Source organism: Chrysochloris asiatica, unplaced genomic scaffold, assembly GCF_000296735.1.
Source record: "Chrysochloris asiatica unplaced genomic scaffold, ChrAsi1.0 scaffold00054, whole genome shotgun sequence".
NCBI lineage: Eukaryota > Metazoa > Chordata > Mammalia > Afrosoricida > Chrysochloridae > Chrysochloris > Chrysochloris asiatica.
In genome coordinates this window covers 5,642,766-5,657,678 of record NW_006408572.1, presented here as the reverse complement: position 1 = coordinate 5,657,678, position 14,913 = coordinate 5,642,766, and the positions used below count along the sequence as shown (strand labels likewise).

The 14,913-nt window shown below is 49.0% G+C and overlaps 1 protein-coding gene across 1 annotated transcript in view; it reads right to left on the bottom strand.

Annotated features, from left to right (window-relative positions):
• The window catches only part of SPNS3 (spinster homolog 3 (Drosophila)), a 70,985-nt gene that overhangs the window by 32,187 nt on the left and 23,885 nt on the right, over window positions 1-14,913 (bottom strand). The window contains exons 5-8 of the mRNA XM_006863475.1: window positions 14,166-14,232; window positions 12,916-13,064; window positions 12,116-12,268; window positions 5,154-5,343 (exon numbers count right to left, since the gene is read on the bottom strand). Of these exons, the coding sequence (XP_006863537.1) occupies window positions 5,154-5,343; window positions 12,116-12,268; window positions 12,916-13,064; window positions 14,166-14,232 (559 nt within the window). The remainder of the gene's footprint in view (window positions 1-5,153; window positions 5,344-12,115; window positions 12,269-12,915; window positions 13,065-14,165; window positions 14,233-14,913) is intronic.

The window sequence follows — 14,913 nt, the reverse complement described above, 5'->3', positions numbered from 1 at the left end:
CCTCAGAGCTTTTACAATTGCTATTCCCTCTGCCTAGAACACTGTTCCTCCAATGTCTACATGGTTCTCTCCTTCACCTACTGTAGACTTTCACTCAAAATCACATTCTCAGTAAGGCCTCTCTGATCACACTTGTCATCATTGTTGTTAAGTACTGTCGAGTCAGCTCTGACTCATAGCGACCCTCTATAGGGTTTTCAAGGAGCGACTGGTGAGTTTGAACCACCGACCTTGTAGTTCAAACCAACCCTGTTGTCCAGTGCTTTATCCTACACTACATACATAAAACTGCAGTTTCCCAGACCCATCAACACACACAAACACACACTCCCTATTTTCTTTCATGCCTTTATGTTTCTCCTAGGCATTTATTATTATCTGAAATGTTATGAATTTTAACTTATGTGTCTTGTTGGTAGTCTATTGCCCTTCATTGGAATACAAGTTTCATTAGTGACAGAGCTATTTTGGTCAACTTCATTCACTGCTTAAATCTTCAGCATTCAAATTAGCATTCCCCTGAATAAGCCCTCAATGAATATTCTTTGAATATATAAACATATGCTCATTACTTAATCATTCACTCAGCAAACACTGACCACCTCTACTCCCCATATGCTCGACGGCGCACTGAGGGCTGGAGTGTTGAGAGAAACATGGAACTAGACCAGGGTACTGCTAAAGCTCCCAGACTGGGCTGAGAGAAAAGTCAGCATAAATAACCATGCCCCAAGAAAGACAGAGTCCTGGTGTGGCATTATGGCTTAATGCACAGGACTGCAAGGTTGGTTTGAACCACAGGCTCAGTGGTTTAAGCTCACCAGTAGCCCCTCGGAAACCCTATACAGGGTCACTATGAGTCGGAATAGATTTGATGGCACTAACAACAACAACAACAACAAGGAAGACAAGTGGGGCAATGATAGCTCAGTGGTAGAATTGTTGCCTTCCAGGCAGGAGACCTGGGTTTGATTCCCACCAATGGACTTCATGCACTCAGCCACCACCCATCTCTTGGTAGAAGTCTATGTGTTGCCATGATGCTGAACCGCTTTCAGCAAAGCTTCTAGACTAAAACAGACCATGAAGAAAGATCTGCAAATCTACTTTCAAAACTTAGCCAATGAGAACCCTATAGATCACAGCAACACAATCAGGTAGTGTTTCGTTCCATTGTGCATGGGGTCACCACAAGTCAGAGACAGACTTGATGGCAGGAATCGGGGTATGGTGCCATAGGATAAGCATTCGACCTAAAGGTCAGTTTGAACCACATGGTCTGCAGTTCGAACTCACCAGCTTCTCCTTGGAAACTCTATACAGGGTCACTATGAGTCAACCATCTTGACAGCACTTAACAACAAAAGCAAGGACTAAGAGCATCAGAGAAGGCTCCATGGAGAAGACAGTGTTTGAACTGGCCCTTAAAGGCCCAGAGTGAGGAGAGGAAGAGTCAGGCGTAGGAAGCACAGGGCTTGCCCTAGGCATCCAAAGAAGCCCTGTATGGCTGGACTACAGTGAAGGGATAAGGCTATTAAGGTTGTCAGGGCAGATCATGAGGGGCTCTGAATGCCAGGATGAAGACTAGGATTTGGTTCCAGAGGCACCAGGGAGCCCTGCAAGGCTTTTGAGCAGGAAGATCCAAAGAGTCAGAAAGCTCACTCTGGCCATGTAAAGACAGCAGACTGTGATGGGTGATTAGGAAAGTATAGACCAGGAAGGTGACACCCTGAACCAAAAACCAAGACAAAACCCACGGCCATTGAGTTGATTCCAACTCATGGTGACCCTTTAGGATAGAGAGAACCACTCAGGTTTCCCAACCTATAAATCTTCACCAAATAGCCTGCTTCATCTTCCTCCCCCAGAGCTGCTGGTGGGCGCAAACTGCCAACCTTTCGGCTAGCAGCCCAGTACTTAAGTCACTGCACCACAAGAGCTTCTTGTTCCCAGAACCAAAAGCCCCAGCCATTGAGTCAATGCCAACTCATAGAGACTCTATATAGAGTTTCCAAGACTGTAAATCTTGACAAGAATAGAAAGCCTCATCTTTCTCCTGTGTAGCAGCTGGTAAGTTTGATCTGCTGACTTTGCAATTATTAGCAATCCAGTGCTTATCCTACAGTGCTGCCAGGGCTCCTATTCCCAGAATAGCCCTGGGGAAGATGGTAAGGCCTTTGCCAGGGTGGCGGGGAGCTTTGGGAGACATCCAGAGTTTCCTGACTGGTGACCTGGGGGGTAGAGGAAACAGGAGTCTGAGTCTCAAGACAGGACATCCAGACGAATTCAGAGACACAGATAGAGCCATGGGCAAGTTAGGTTTGGAGATGGAGGAGACTGCACCCCTTCTGGAGGGGGAGACATTGCTTAGAACTCTGGCCTCAGGAGTCAGCACTAGACCCAGGCCCGGGCCACAGCTCAGAAGAGTGGACTCAGCCTGGCCCTGCCCATCTTCCTGCCATTTGCCTCTACTCCCCGAGACAGGCCAAAAGGAGAGTTTCTTTTCCAGGTGGCTTTGCCTGCCAAGACGCAATGTCATTTCTAGATGAGCCCATCCAACTCTGGAGATACGCCAACTCTGTCCCCAAAACACAGCCAAGGAGCTGGCTGCCAGAACCAAGCAAGGCAGTGGCAGAAGCAGCAGTGGCAGGGGGTCCCTGGCCCCAGCCAATGCAGGGACAGGCCATTGATGGGGCCTCCATCTGCCCAGGTCTCACCTCCCTGCCAGGTCAGGCCCTGTCCAGGTTCATCTCCCACTCCCTCAGACAATGCACATTAATGCATCTGCTGGTGCCCAGTGTACACCAGGAGACCTGGGTGGTACAAACTGCTAATATGCTTAATTGCTAATGAGAAGGCCACTCAGAAGTGCCTTGGAAGAAAGACCTGCCAAGCTACTTTTGAAAATTCAGCCCTTGAAAGCCCTATGGAGCACAGTTCTGCTCTGACACAAAAATGGGGTCGCCATGAATTAGGAGTAGATTGGTTTAGGGCATCCCAGGCTTTGTTTCTTTCCACAGAGGTGGCAAGGGACAGTGTGGCATGAGGGACACAGACTTTGGAGTCTGTGTGGCTGAGTTTGAGTTTTATTTGTCCCACTGCTTGTCTGTTACTGTCTCTGAACCTCAGTTTTCCAACATATCAAGTAGATATGAGCAAAATTCTTCCCCACAAGGAAACTATGAGGGCTTAATAAAAGCATGGAGTCCTGGTGTGGCGCTGTGGGTTAATACACTGGACTGCAAAGTCAGCAGTTCAAGTTCACCAGCCACTCCTAGGAAACCCTATACAGGGTTGCTATGGGTCGGAACCTACTCAACGGCACTTAATAACAACAACAATAAAAGCATGTGGAAAAGCAAATGATAACAGGATTTTTCTATATTCCAGAAATTTTGGCAAAAACCCATACCTTAAAAGATGTTGCAGAGAATCTGCAGGACCCAGAGAGAAAAAATAAAGAGTTTTGTGTGTCTCCATTAGTTTATCCAGAGACCCCAGCGAGGAGGATTCACTTGAAAAGTCCCCTTCTCAAACTGAGGGAGGGGCAGCCGAGGCTGAGAGGGCCACGGTGGAAGCAAAGTCAGAGAAAGCAAATAAGGAGAAAGTGGAGCTCCCACTGTTCCTCCCACCAGAGCAGTAGGAGCAGCCAGTCCCTGCAGACCCCAATTCCCATCTACCCACTGGACAAAGCCCAGAGAGCCCATGCCCAGAGCCATGTCCTCTCCCCTCCTGCCTGTAACTCCCTTCTTCCTGGTTGTCCAGTGCTGCGAGAATCTGGGATTGGGGTCTTTAAAACGATTAGAGGGAAATAGTAGACAAAAAGGATTGCTGCTTTCCTTTATGGGACCATGGGCGTATATGTAGCCAGACGTTCTTGAAACAGATGTTAAGTCGCATTCACCTATATAACCAGGCTCATGACTATATGTGGAAACGCCATGAGACCTGGTCATGGGTGGGAGAGCCACCAGAACAAATGGGAGAACAATTAAGCTGTGTGCTGATTTGTCTGTGAGCCCAGCCACTCAGCAAACCCAATCAACACATGCACGGGTCCTCCTAGTACACAGTCCAGTGGTGGGTCCCCTGGGCCAAACAACAAGGCCATGGACCCAGGGAAGGGAGGGACTGCAGTCCACGTGGCTGGGTGTGGGATGGTGCCATCTTCTCTGAAGTGGCCACTGCTTCCCATTTGAGGACCCAGGCAGGGAAGGGGCTGGGGTAACCAGGAACACTTTGTTGCACAGAGGAGGAGCAAATCCTGCTCTCTGGATTCCTTGTCTGTGGATATCCCATTCACCTTGGCTTTAATGGTGATAAACATATTTTGAGCCCAGAAAGAAGTGGTGAATTCTGATATGAATTCTTCTGCACAGGAAGTCTCTATGAAGGTAGTCTTGCCAGGTTTCATGATGCACAGAAGAGAGAAACAGTGTCCCTAGTGGAGGGAGTGGGTACAGCAAAGACCGGGAGGTTTGAGCGTGTACACGCGGAACTAGACTGAGAGTGAGAGACAGGAATGGATGCTAGGGGATATAGTTCGGTGGAACGTAATATTATCATGTCGCCACCTTTAAAGCAATAACCAATCTGTGCCTCATTTTCAAATCCTTATCCTAAGGACAGGAGTCCTGGTGTGGCACTGTGGGTTAATGTGCTGGACTGCAAGGTCCATTTGAACCACAAAGGTGGCGGTTCAAACTCACCAACTGCTCCTTGGAAACCCTATACAGGGTTGCAATGAATCAGCAATGACTTGACGGCGCTTAAAAGCAACAACAACCTGGGGAGAATTGCACCATTGCTTCTCAAGAATGCCCTGAGAATAAGTGAGTCCTGTTGTTTCAATTCAAAGTGTTAACTAGAGGTTAAAAGGACACACTTCAGAGCTGGAAAGACTTGGGTTCAAATGCCAGCTCTGCTCCTTCCCAGCTGTGTAACTCTCTGTAAGCTACAAGGGGGCTTCAAAAAGGTTGTGGAAGAATTCCATTATCTTTTCATTTCATTTCTCACAAACTTTTTGTTCCTCCTACCTGAGCCTTAATTGACTCATCTGTAAAATGAAGATAACATGCTCTACCTGGAAGAAATAAACATCCTGCCCATAAAGATCTGAGTTCCCCACCCACCCCAAAGGCAACCTCACTTACGTAGGAGGCCAGGAGAGAGCTTGGGGCCAGGACAAGAGCCAGGTAGAGGCAGGGAGCTGCAACAAGCAGACTGGAGGCACAGATGAGGGGTTCAGCCCTCGGGTTGACCTTCTTATATCTCCTTGCAGCCTCTGCCCCCAGGACAACTCCAATGATGCCAGTCACGACGGTTATTATCCCAAAAATCAGGCTAATGAAAGAGCAGAGATGGGTAGATCAGTTGGGGGGAAGTCAGGGTGAAGGTCCTTGGTCCCTCCCATTCAGCTTACCTCCAGGTTCAGCCACCTACCCTAGGTGCATGATCTGGTTCCTACAGGGCATGTATCCCTGACCTTACCTACACCTTCCCTCCCTTCTGGCCTCTCCTGGGGCCTCAGGACCCTGTACAGGGACCCATGTCCTCCCCTGTCCCCTTTCCTGCCTCTTGGTGAGGATGTCACTGACCATACGCATAACCCACCTAGGACTCCAACACCCCAGTTCCCAGCCAGCCTCATATCCAACGACTTGTTCATCACCCCAAACCACTCCATTCAGAAATTTGCATTCTAGCATCCCACTCTGGCCCTATCCTCCTCTCCTTCTACCACCAAATACTAAGGGAAGAGAGGTAAATATGCATTTATTTATTGAGCTCCTAAGGAACCCTGGTGGCACAGTGGTTAAGCACTCAGCTGTTAATCACAAGAGAAAGATACAGAAGTATGCTTCCATAAAGATTTACAACCTTAATATCCAACAAGAGGAGGGTTGGCAGGGGAAAAATTAAAGTAGCGGGAGATACAGGGAGGACTATAAGAGTTAGAGTGGATAGAGGTAAATACTATTAACTGATGGTACACGGAGGGGATTCCAATCATTGCAATGAAGCAAAGTATATGATTTGTTGAATGTAAAACTGATGATCTGCTCTGTAAACTTTTACTCAATTTACAATACAAGGTTTAAAAATCAATCAATCTAATAACAACCACCTCCAACTGAGTATCCCCCAAGCTGGACACTACACATAGTGTCTCATTCACTGGCATTGCAGTCCTGCCAGGGAGGCATTATGATATCCATTTTACAAATGCAGAAACCCAGGATCGCCAACTCCCAACCCTTCCTCATCAATCTGCAACCTCTGAGAGATTGCGTGGCTTGTTCGCTGCCAGTCAGGAAATGACAGAACCTAGACTCTGTTGTCTGCTCCAGAGCAGTATTCTTTCCTCTATCAAGCACTGAACAGGGCTGAGCTACAAAGTCTGCCAGAGGATACCACAGTGGGATTGAACCTCTAGCCTTGTCCCTCCCTGCCCCCTGCCATGTCTGAGCAGACAGTCCTGGAGGAGTGAAACAACTTGCCTGAAGTCACACTGTCCCTCAGGAGTTGAACAGACCAGAATTCAGGCCAACAAAGTGTTCTGAATTGCAGAACAAAGGCTCATCCTCCTCCTCTGTCTCCACCCCCCAGCCCTGCCCATCAACCTGTTACAGCCACCCTGGGTCAGCTCTGGTAGTTGTAAAGTTGTTTTCGCAGACCTGCTATCTTGGGTGGAGATGGGGGATAGGAGTTTCACAGCCTTGGAAATCCCTTGGAGGTTCAGTATGAGTCCCAAGTGACTCGATGGCAGGGGTTTGTTTGGATGACATACCCAGCCCTTGTCGGAACAGTGGACACACTTTGCCTCCTAGAATCACAACCTTCCACTATCCATCTTTGAACACCTCAAGCAGCCCCTCTTGAAATCTCTAGTTTCCCACCTACTCTTGTACCCACTCACCCCCCCCTGTGTCTCCCTCCTGCAGAGATCTGCCCCTCCAGAACAGCCTCCATGCAAGCCCCCCAAGGGTGCTTCCTGAGATGAAGATATGACCCTGCCCCTGCCCATCATCTGCCTAAAATTTTCCACCTAAAGACTTTCTGGATTTGGTCTCAACTTTGTATCATGGCTTGCTTGGCCCTTTATGATTTGACCCTGGCTGACCTCAACTCCAGTCTCTGGCTCTATTCTCTTCTGCTCCTCACTAATTTTCCCCACCCCACAGCCCCACCTCATACTTTCATTCCCACCTATCGAACTCCTACTCATCCTTCAAGAACCATCATAAATGTCCCCTTGCTGATTTCCTCATCCCCTTCAGTTCCCATAGCACCTTCTTTGTCTCTTTCATCAGGGTCATTCACTGGTCCTTGAATTCCTGGGAACATAGATCCTGATACACAAAATATACATGGTAAGCAAATGAGCTCATGAATACCTCCCAGAATTCCCAGGTGGAACAGATGAGGAAGGTGAAGTTTGAGAAAGGTTAAGGCAAAGACTACTGTGCTATTAAATGACACATCTTTGTCCTCCTGAAACATCCTTCTCTCCCCTCTTACAAGAGCGCAAACGGATAGCTGAGACTAGCAGCATGCATTCTCCAAAACACAAATCTAACCATGACCTTTTCCTGCTTCAGGCCCCTCAATGGTTCCCCACTGTCTTCTAGGCAAGCCCTCCAGCCAACATTCAATGTCCTGAACGTCCGGTCCCTTCCCTCTCTCCTTGCCCTGCAACAATTACTGGGGATTCTCTCAACTTGCCCTATGTTTTCAGGTTCCCTCGACTGAAGTATCATCCCCCTCATCCACCCTTTCCACCTGGCTAGTATCCCCTCCCAGACCCAAACATTTCCAGAAGAGGATGGGATGGCAGAGGTACCCTGCTGTTACCTCTGTGGCCCCTACTAAGACATAGTAACAGGCACAGGATTATACTTACGAACAAATGGGCATCACAAATCATATCTCCTTTAAACAATTTCTGTGAAATGTCCATCTCATGGGCTGAGAACTAGCGAGATCACTTCCTCACCCAACCCCCTCAGTGCACAGGAGAAAACAAGGAGCTCCGAGAGGGTAGGAGCTTGCCCAAGGTCACACAGTTCCTCAGGGGCAAGAATCAGGGCCTGCTGGCCCTCTACCCATCAGACGGAAGCATGTAGGCTCTTCGGCAGCTTAAAGGTGCTCACAGACCTTACCCAGCCTTCCAAGCTGAGCAAGGTTCCAGCTCAGACCAGTCAAGTGACCCAGAATCCCGGAGGAATGCCATCTGCCTCTGAGCCAGCCTTAGCAGATTCTTGGGACTTCTGTGAGACTTTGGATTTGTTATTCAGACAGTCAGCCTAGACAAGGACCACCCCTGCCCCCATCAACCCTTTAGCAGGTGGTGTGGTCTGAGGACACACCCCAGCTACCTTTGAACAGGATCTTTAAAAGACCCCTCCTCCATGTCCACAAGCCCTTCCTAGAATCACAGACCACCCTCAGAGTCTGTTGTTATTAAGTGCCCTCACGTCGTCGATTCCAACTCATAGCAACCCTGTATACGGTTTCACCGCCTACCTTGCTATCCAGAGCATCAACCCACAGCACCACACTAGGACTCCTCAGAGTCAGGTGGTGGTTCGTTGCAGTGATGTGCAATGGAGTCGATTCTGATCCATGGCATTCTGAGGCTGTAAATCTTTACAGGAGCAGAAAGCCTCATCTTTCTCCCAGAAAATGGCTGCTGACCATGAGGTTAGCAGCCTGACTCATAATCACTACCTACTAGAGACCTGAAAATCCTATCTGGCCTCCTACACAATGAGTCCTGGTGTGGCGCTGTAGGATAAGCACTGACGGGAAGGTTGGTTTGAACTGCAAGATCAGTGGTTCAAATCCACCAGCCACTCCTCAGAAACCCTATACTGGGTCACTATGAGTTGGAGCCAGCTCAACAGCACTTAACAACAACACACAGTAATCTTGTCAAACAGCTATTCCGCCCCTTCCCCACACTTACATACCTCAGGAACAGAAAGCTCACTATCCTCAATGCAGCCCTTTCCATTGGGTCAGCTGTGAGTACTGGAAGATATTCCTCAGGCTGAGCTGGAATTCTGGGTCCTGCCACTTCCTGCCCCTGCCCCTGCCTCACCTTGAAGCTCATCCTAATCAAAGTCAGTGTATTAATTACCGACATCAGTGTAGAACCTCCACATGAACACCTTTCACCCACTGTACACCAGGCTGAATACTGATGCCCAGGAAGTCTATGTCCTAAGACTTTCAGACTTTGCAGATGTGATTAAATTAAGGATCGTGAGATAGGAAGATTAGCCTGGTCTCAAGTGTCCCTGCAAGAGAGAAGCAGAGTGAGATTTCAAACACAAGAAGTGAGAGCAAAGTGGCCATGGAGGCAGACTGCAGTGATGTGGCCATAGACACAACATACTGGCAGCCATCAGAAGCTAAAGAGGCAAGGCACTGATGCTCCCCCCAGAGCTCCCAGACACCTTGATTTGGGCCCCGTGAAACCATTTTTGACTACTGGCCTCCAGAACTGTGAGAGAATCCATTTTTGTTGTTTTAAACCATCAGGTTCCTGGTAATTTGTTAGGTAGTCACAGGATACTAATAGGAATTTCCGTGTCAGTTTCCCACAAAGGTTCTGTGAAGGAGCTGAGTTAGAGGGAGGAGGGATGAGAAAGTGCTTTCCCTAAACTTCAAAGCCAGTGAATGCTTGCTGTGGCATCGGATCCTGTTTTTCCTCCAATTTTTCAAGTCGCTAAGGGGCTTTTAGGACTCTGTCTCAGGGGAGGAGAGAGAACTATCAAGCCAAGACAAACATTGCTTCCTCATATTCATACACTTAATGCATTTACTCACAAGCTTCCCTCTGCACCTACTGTGTGCCAGAAAGCAGAGCATGTAGGTGAAAAGTCAATTACCAAGAACAGACAGTCTCCAGAGGCAACAGAACACAGAGTTTAAAAGCACAGGCTTTGGAATCAGATGGATTTGAATCCTGCCTCTGCCCCTCGTTAATGGTGTGGCTTTGGATAAGCTACTTAACCTCTCTGAGCTCCCGTCTCTCATAGGAACCACAGAAATACTTTCCTCAGGTGGTTTTGATGCTAAATGCTTAGTATAGAGCCAGGACTAAAGTAAGGACTTAATAAATAGTGGTGAGAAAGGTGGAGGGAGGCATGGGCAGTGGACACAATTTGGGCAAAAGTACAGACAAATGAGAGTGCATGGGAGATTCTGGGAATGTCAGGTCATGTGATCAGGGAAAGTGGGGAGAAGCAAAACAGGAGACCCGGGAGAAGGAGGTTGAAGCAGGAGCTACCAGCAAAGAAGCAGACTTAACTGAAGCTTCAGGGGAGGATGGAGCTGCAGGAAGATCTTGGAAGCCTTTGTTGTTAACTTACTGTTGTTGTTGTTGTTGTTAAGTGCCATAGAGTCGGTTCCGACCCATAGCGACCCTGTACAGGGCTTCCGAGGGTGTAAATCTTTACGGGAGTAGAAAGCCTCATCTTTCTCCCACGGAGCGGCTGGTAGTTTCGAACCGCTGACCTTAAGGTTCGCAGCCCGATTCGTAACCACTACGCTACCAGAGCTCCTTGTAGTGTATTTTAAGTCATAGCAACAACATGTGACAGAGAAGAATAACTGTCCAAGAGCGTTTTCTTGCTATAGTCTTTATGGAAGCAGATCACCAGATCTTTCTCCTGTGGAGATGCTGGGTGAATTCAAACCACCAACTTTTCAGTTAGCAGTCAAGTCCTTACCCATTTGTCCCACCAAGATGGAGTCCTTATGACCCAGCAATTCCACATCTAGATATTTACCTAAGACTTGAAAGCAATGTCTCAAACAGATACCTACACCAAACAAACACATCGCCGCAGCACCATTCATAAATATCAAAAGGTGGAAACAATCCAAATGTCCATCAACAGACAAATGGATCAACAAAACGTGGTACTATACAGCATCTGCACACACTAGAATATTTATAGAGAGAAATGAAATCCTGATACATTCTATAACAAAGATGAACCTTAAAAACATGCTGAGTGAAATAAATCCATTACAGAAGGGCAAATATGATCCCACTTATCTGAAATATCTAGGTTAGGCAAAGGCATAAAGACAAAAGTTTGTTAGCGGTTGTCAGGGGTGGGGGGTGGTGTGGAGGAAGAGAGTGAAGAGAACGTGTTATTTAGAAAGCAGTGAGTTTCTGTATTTGGTGATGGATCATTTGGCAGTTGTTGTAAAACATGAAGAATGTCACTGAAGCAGACATGTGAAAAATGTTGAATTGGCAAATGTTGTGTTTTATATATATATATATATATATATATATTTTTTTTTTTTTTTTTTTTTTAAATCACAATTTTTTTTAAAGCACATGGCCCTGAGAAACTCTGAGGAAACTTCCTAGGCAGGATCAAAGAGGAAGAGGGAACCACAAAGAGATGGCAAAGCGTCAGCAGAGAAAGGAGGACACTGGGAGTAAGGGAGGGCTTCAAAGGGAAGACAGATGAAAGGGGTACTTGAATCAGCATCCAGGAAGTCACTCATGTCCTTGGAGAATGGAGTGAAAGATGTAAGACAGCAGAGTGAGGAGGGACCAGCAGGTAGGATATGGGAGGGGCACCTCTGAGGGCAGAATGCCTGCACTGTGGTGCCTCCAAGGCTCTCTGTTTTCCCCTGGACTCTCAGAGCCTCAGATGGGGAAGGTGATGGATAACATATGCATGAAATCTCTAATCCTGGTTAGTTATGGTGACGAGCTATGCTGACAAGTGCCTCAGTGTGCCATCTGTAAAATAGGATGACCTGACAGAAAGGAAGGAAGGAAGGTTGTCCAAGACTCTTGTCGCCTCTCAGGCCCCATAGAAGCCTTACCTCCTACCCTATGCCTCCTGGACTCCCACAGAAGTCTCACGCATAAAAAGAGAGGGATTTAGGCCCAAAGAGGGCCAGATAGCTGCCCATAGCCACCTAGGGCAGCAGGGATGGAGCCAGAGCAAGAACCAGACCTCCTGCCTGGCAGGGAGTTCACAGACCTATTGTCTCCACAGAGCACCGTGTACACAGAAGGACTGAGGTTTGCAGCTAAAAACCTCGAAAGAATTTCCTCACCGTGAACCCCACTCACCTGTCCTGGCTGTCGCACTGTTCCTGATGGCAGGGAAGCTGCAGTCCGTGGATCACATGGGCCTCAAACAGAAACTTGGGGCCCCAGAAACCCAAGGCTCCAGTCACAAAGGCCATGGCTGTCACTCCAAGGGTCGACCACACAAAGCTCCGGCTGTAAGAGAAGGTGGCCTGACTGCACCTACTCCTTCTCCTGCCTCCCCGGCGCCCCCTGAGAACAACTGCACCGCCCACGTGCACACCTTTGCTCCCTCCTCCCAGCAGAACAAAAGCTCCCCATCATTCAGCATCACATCGCCCTGGAAGCCATCCCTGATCCCTCTTCCTCTGAGTCCCCTCAACGGTGACAACAAGAACTAGGCCCTGCTGGCCCATCTCAGTGATTCACAGGGCCTTAGGGTCCCGTAGACTCCTGTCCTCCTCCCCCGCCATGCCTAGACCAGAGAAGCTGAGAGAGGTGAGTGATTAACACCCAGCTCCTCCCTGAAGCCCCAAGAAGCAGGAAGGCTGAAGATTATATCCATCCAACAAATGACAAAAGTGAGCTGTGAGTCTCAGGGACACTGGGAGGTAAGGCAAGGGCAGGGCCAAGGCTGGAGCCCATGCCACCTGCCTCACTTCCAGTCCAGATTTTTGTCACCTGGGGATAGGGTAGGGCATGCCCAGGTGAAGGGCATGCTTCAGGAGAGAAACGGGGTTTGTAAATGCAGGCACTATCAGGGAGGGCTCCCTAGAGGTGGAGGCTGAGAGCGGGAACAGATGACTTTTCTGTGCCATGCAGCAATGATCAGGGGTACTCACTTTCTCACCAGGTATCTGACATCCACACACCAGCTGCTCATCAGGCCCCCCATGTCTGCCATGTCTTGTTTCTCAGCAGCTCCCCGGGGCGGGTCTGGAACAAACACAAGGAGCAGAACCAAGGCCACCACCTCGAGGCAGGGCATAATCTGGAAACAGGAAGATCCAGAAGCTCAGGGCAGCATGCTACCATGACCTAGAGGCCCTGGGGTGACTGGCCACAGCGGCTGAACTCTGGGCCCAGGCTCCTGAGACACACTGAGCGTTGGGTGCTGGTTAGACACAGAGCTAGACACACCGTGGCTTCTCAACTCTGCAGAGTGCAGTCACGGATGTGATTTACTACCTGAGCTCAGTTCAATGGGCCAAGGTGGTTGAGAGCTGAAATCCTAAATATACTATGTCAGTTGTAAACTGGATGGACACCACATACCCCAAGAACAGTCCCGTTTCCTGACCAGTGCCTTCACCAGTTACACTAGTCCTGCCCTAGTGCCCTCTCCTAGCAGCCCCCCTGCTCATACCCCCAAGGATGGGGAGTTCATGACCTGCCTTAGGACAACCTTTAAACAGCTTAGACCATGAGACCGTTCTAATTCAGGCCAAGCTCAGACCCAGCTCCCTAAAGCCCACCCCAGCCCAGGACTGATTCTGCCTTCCACAGCCTCACAGACAGCTTCCCCAGCACTGGGAGGGTCCCACAGAAGTCTGCACCCAGAAATCACTTTCAAGGCTTCTTCTTCCAGGACCAAGCCCCCAGCCCTCTCTGCCATTGAGTTTCTTCCTCTTCTGATTGGTCTGATGCAAGGATAACTGCATCCCTGACAGGATTGACCAGGTCTTTTCCCAGGGATCCTAAGTCACCATCTGAGTAACCCTAGCTGCTGCTGTCTAAGGACCTACTATGTGCCCAGGGGCCCTCAGGACCTTTTCATACGTTGTCTCATTAATTTCCACAAAGTGACATTTACTACCCTACTTTATAGGTAGACAAACTGAGGCTCTGAAGAGTGAGGCCACTTTCTTGAGGTCACAGAGCTACTAAAATGAGCAGCTGGAATTTGAACCCAGGGCCATAGCTTCCATTACCACGGGTCCTCAAATACCCCAAAGTGCTGACATCTGACCACCTCCTCATCATGGCGCCAGTTACCATGCCAAGTGGCTAAGGTCAAGAAGGCTGGAAAGTCCCAGCTGGCCTGGGGAGTAGGGGAGGGAGGAGCAGAGGGGAGAAAGGAAGCTGGACTCACGCGGAAGGCCCAATGCCAGTTCCCAGTCAGCTTGGTCACAACCGACCCCAAGACGTAGCCCAGACCACTGCAACAGAGAGGCAAGAGAAATGGACAGTGAAGGGCAGCAGGGAAGCTGCCCAGGGTCAGTTTGACCAGGGTGCCCCCACCCCAGGGAGTTGGGTTTCAGCAGGCTCACAGCCCTCAGAAATACCAAGAAAAAGTGAGCCATACAAGGTCCAGATGTCCGCTGCCCTTGGTTAATTCACCGGTGACCTTTGGCTCCTGGCCCACCCCCAGAGCCATTCTCTCATCATATGAAGACTTCCCACCCAAGGCACAGCCCTGCCTGAGTCAAGCCAGTTCAGGAAACCTGGGTCAGAGCTCAGGGGTCTAGCTGAAAATCCCACTCTGCAAATCATACTCTTTGGGGTTCAGGCCTGCCAGACACATTTCCTTGTATAACATCCCAGAATCACCACACCCTGAGTGGGCCCCAGGCCACACTCCCATTTTGCCTGTCCCCTTCCCGAAAGGAATTAACCCATGTGGTCTAGTCATCCTTATCACAACCCATTAGTGGGTGTTATTGCCCCCATTTACAAATGAGGAAAACTGAGGCTTAGTGATATAGAGTGATATGGTCAGAAAGGGGATAGAATTGGGATTTCAGACCCTGATCTCCTGGTTTGCTCTCTCCTATCCGCAAGTCCAGCACCTGTTCTGATTCCTTTGGACCTCAGTTAACTATCTGGGGAAGTAGACTCAG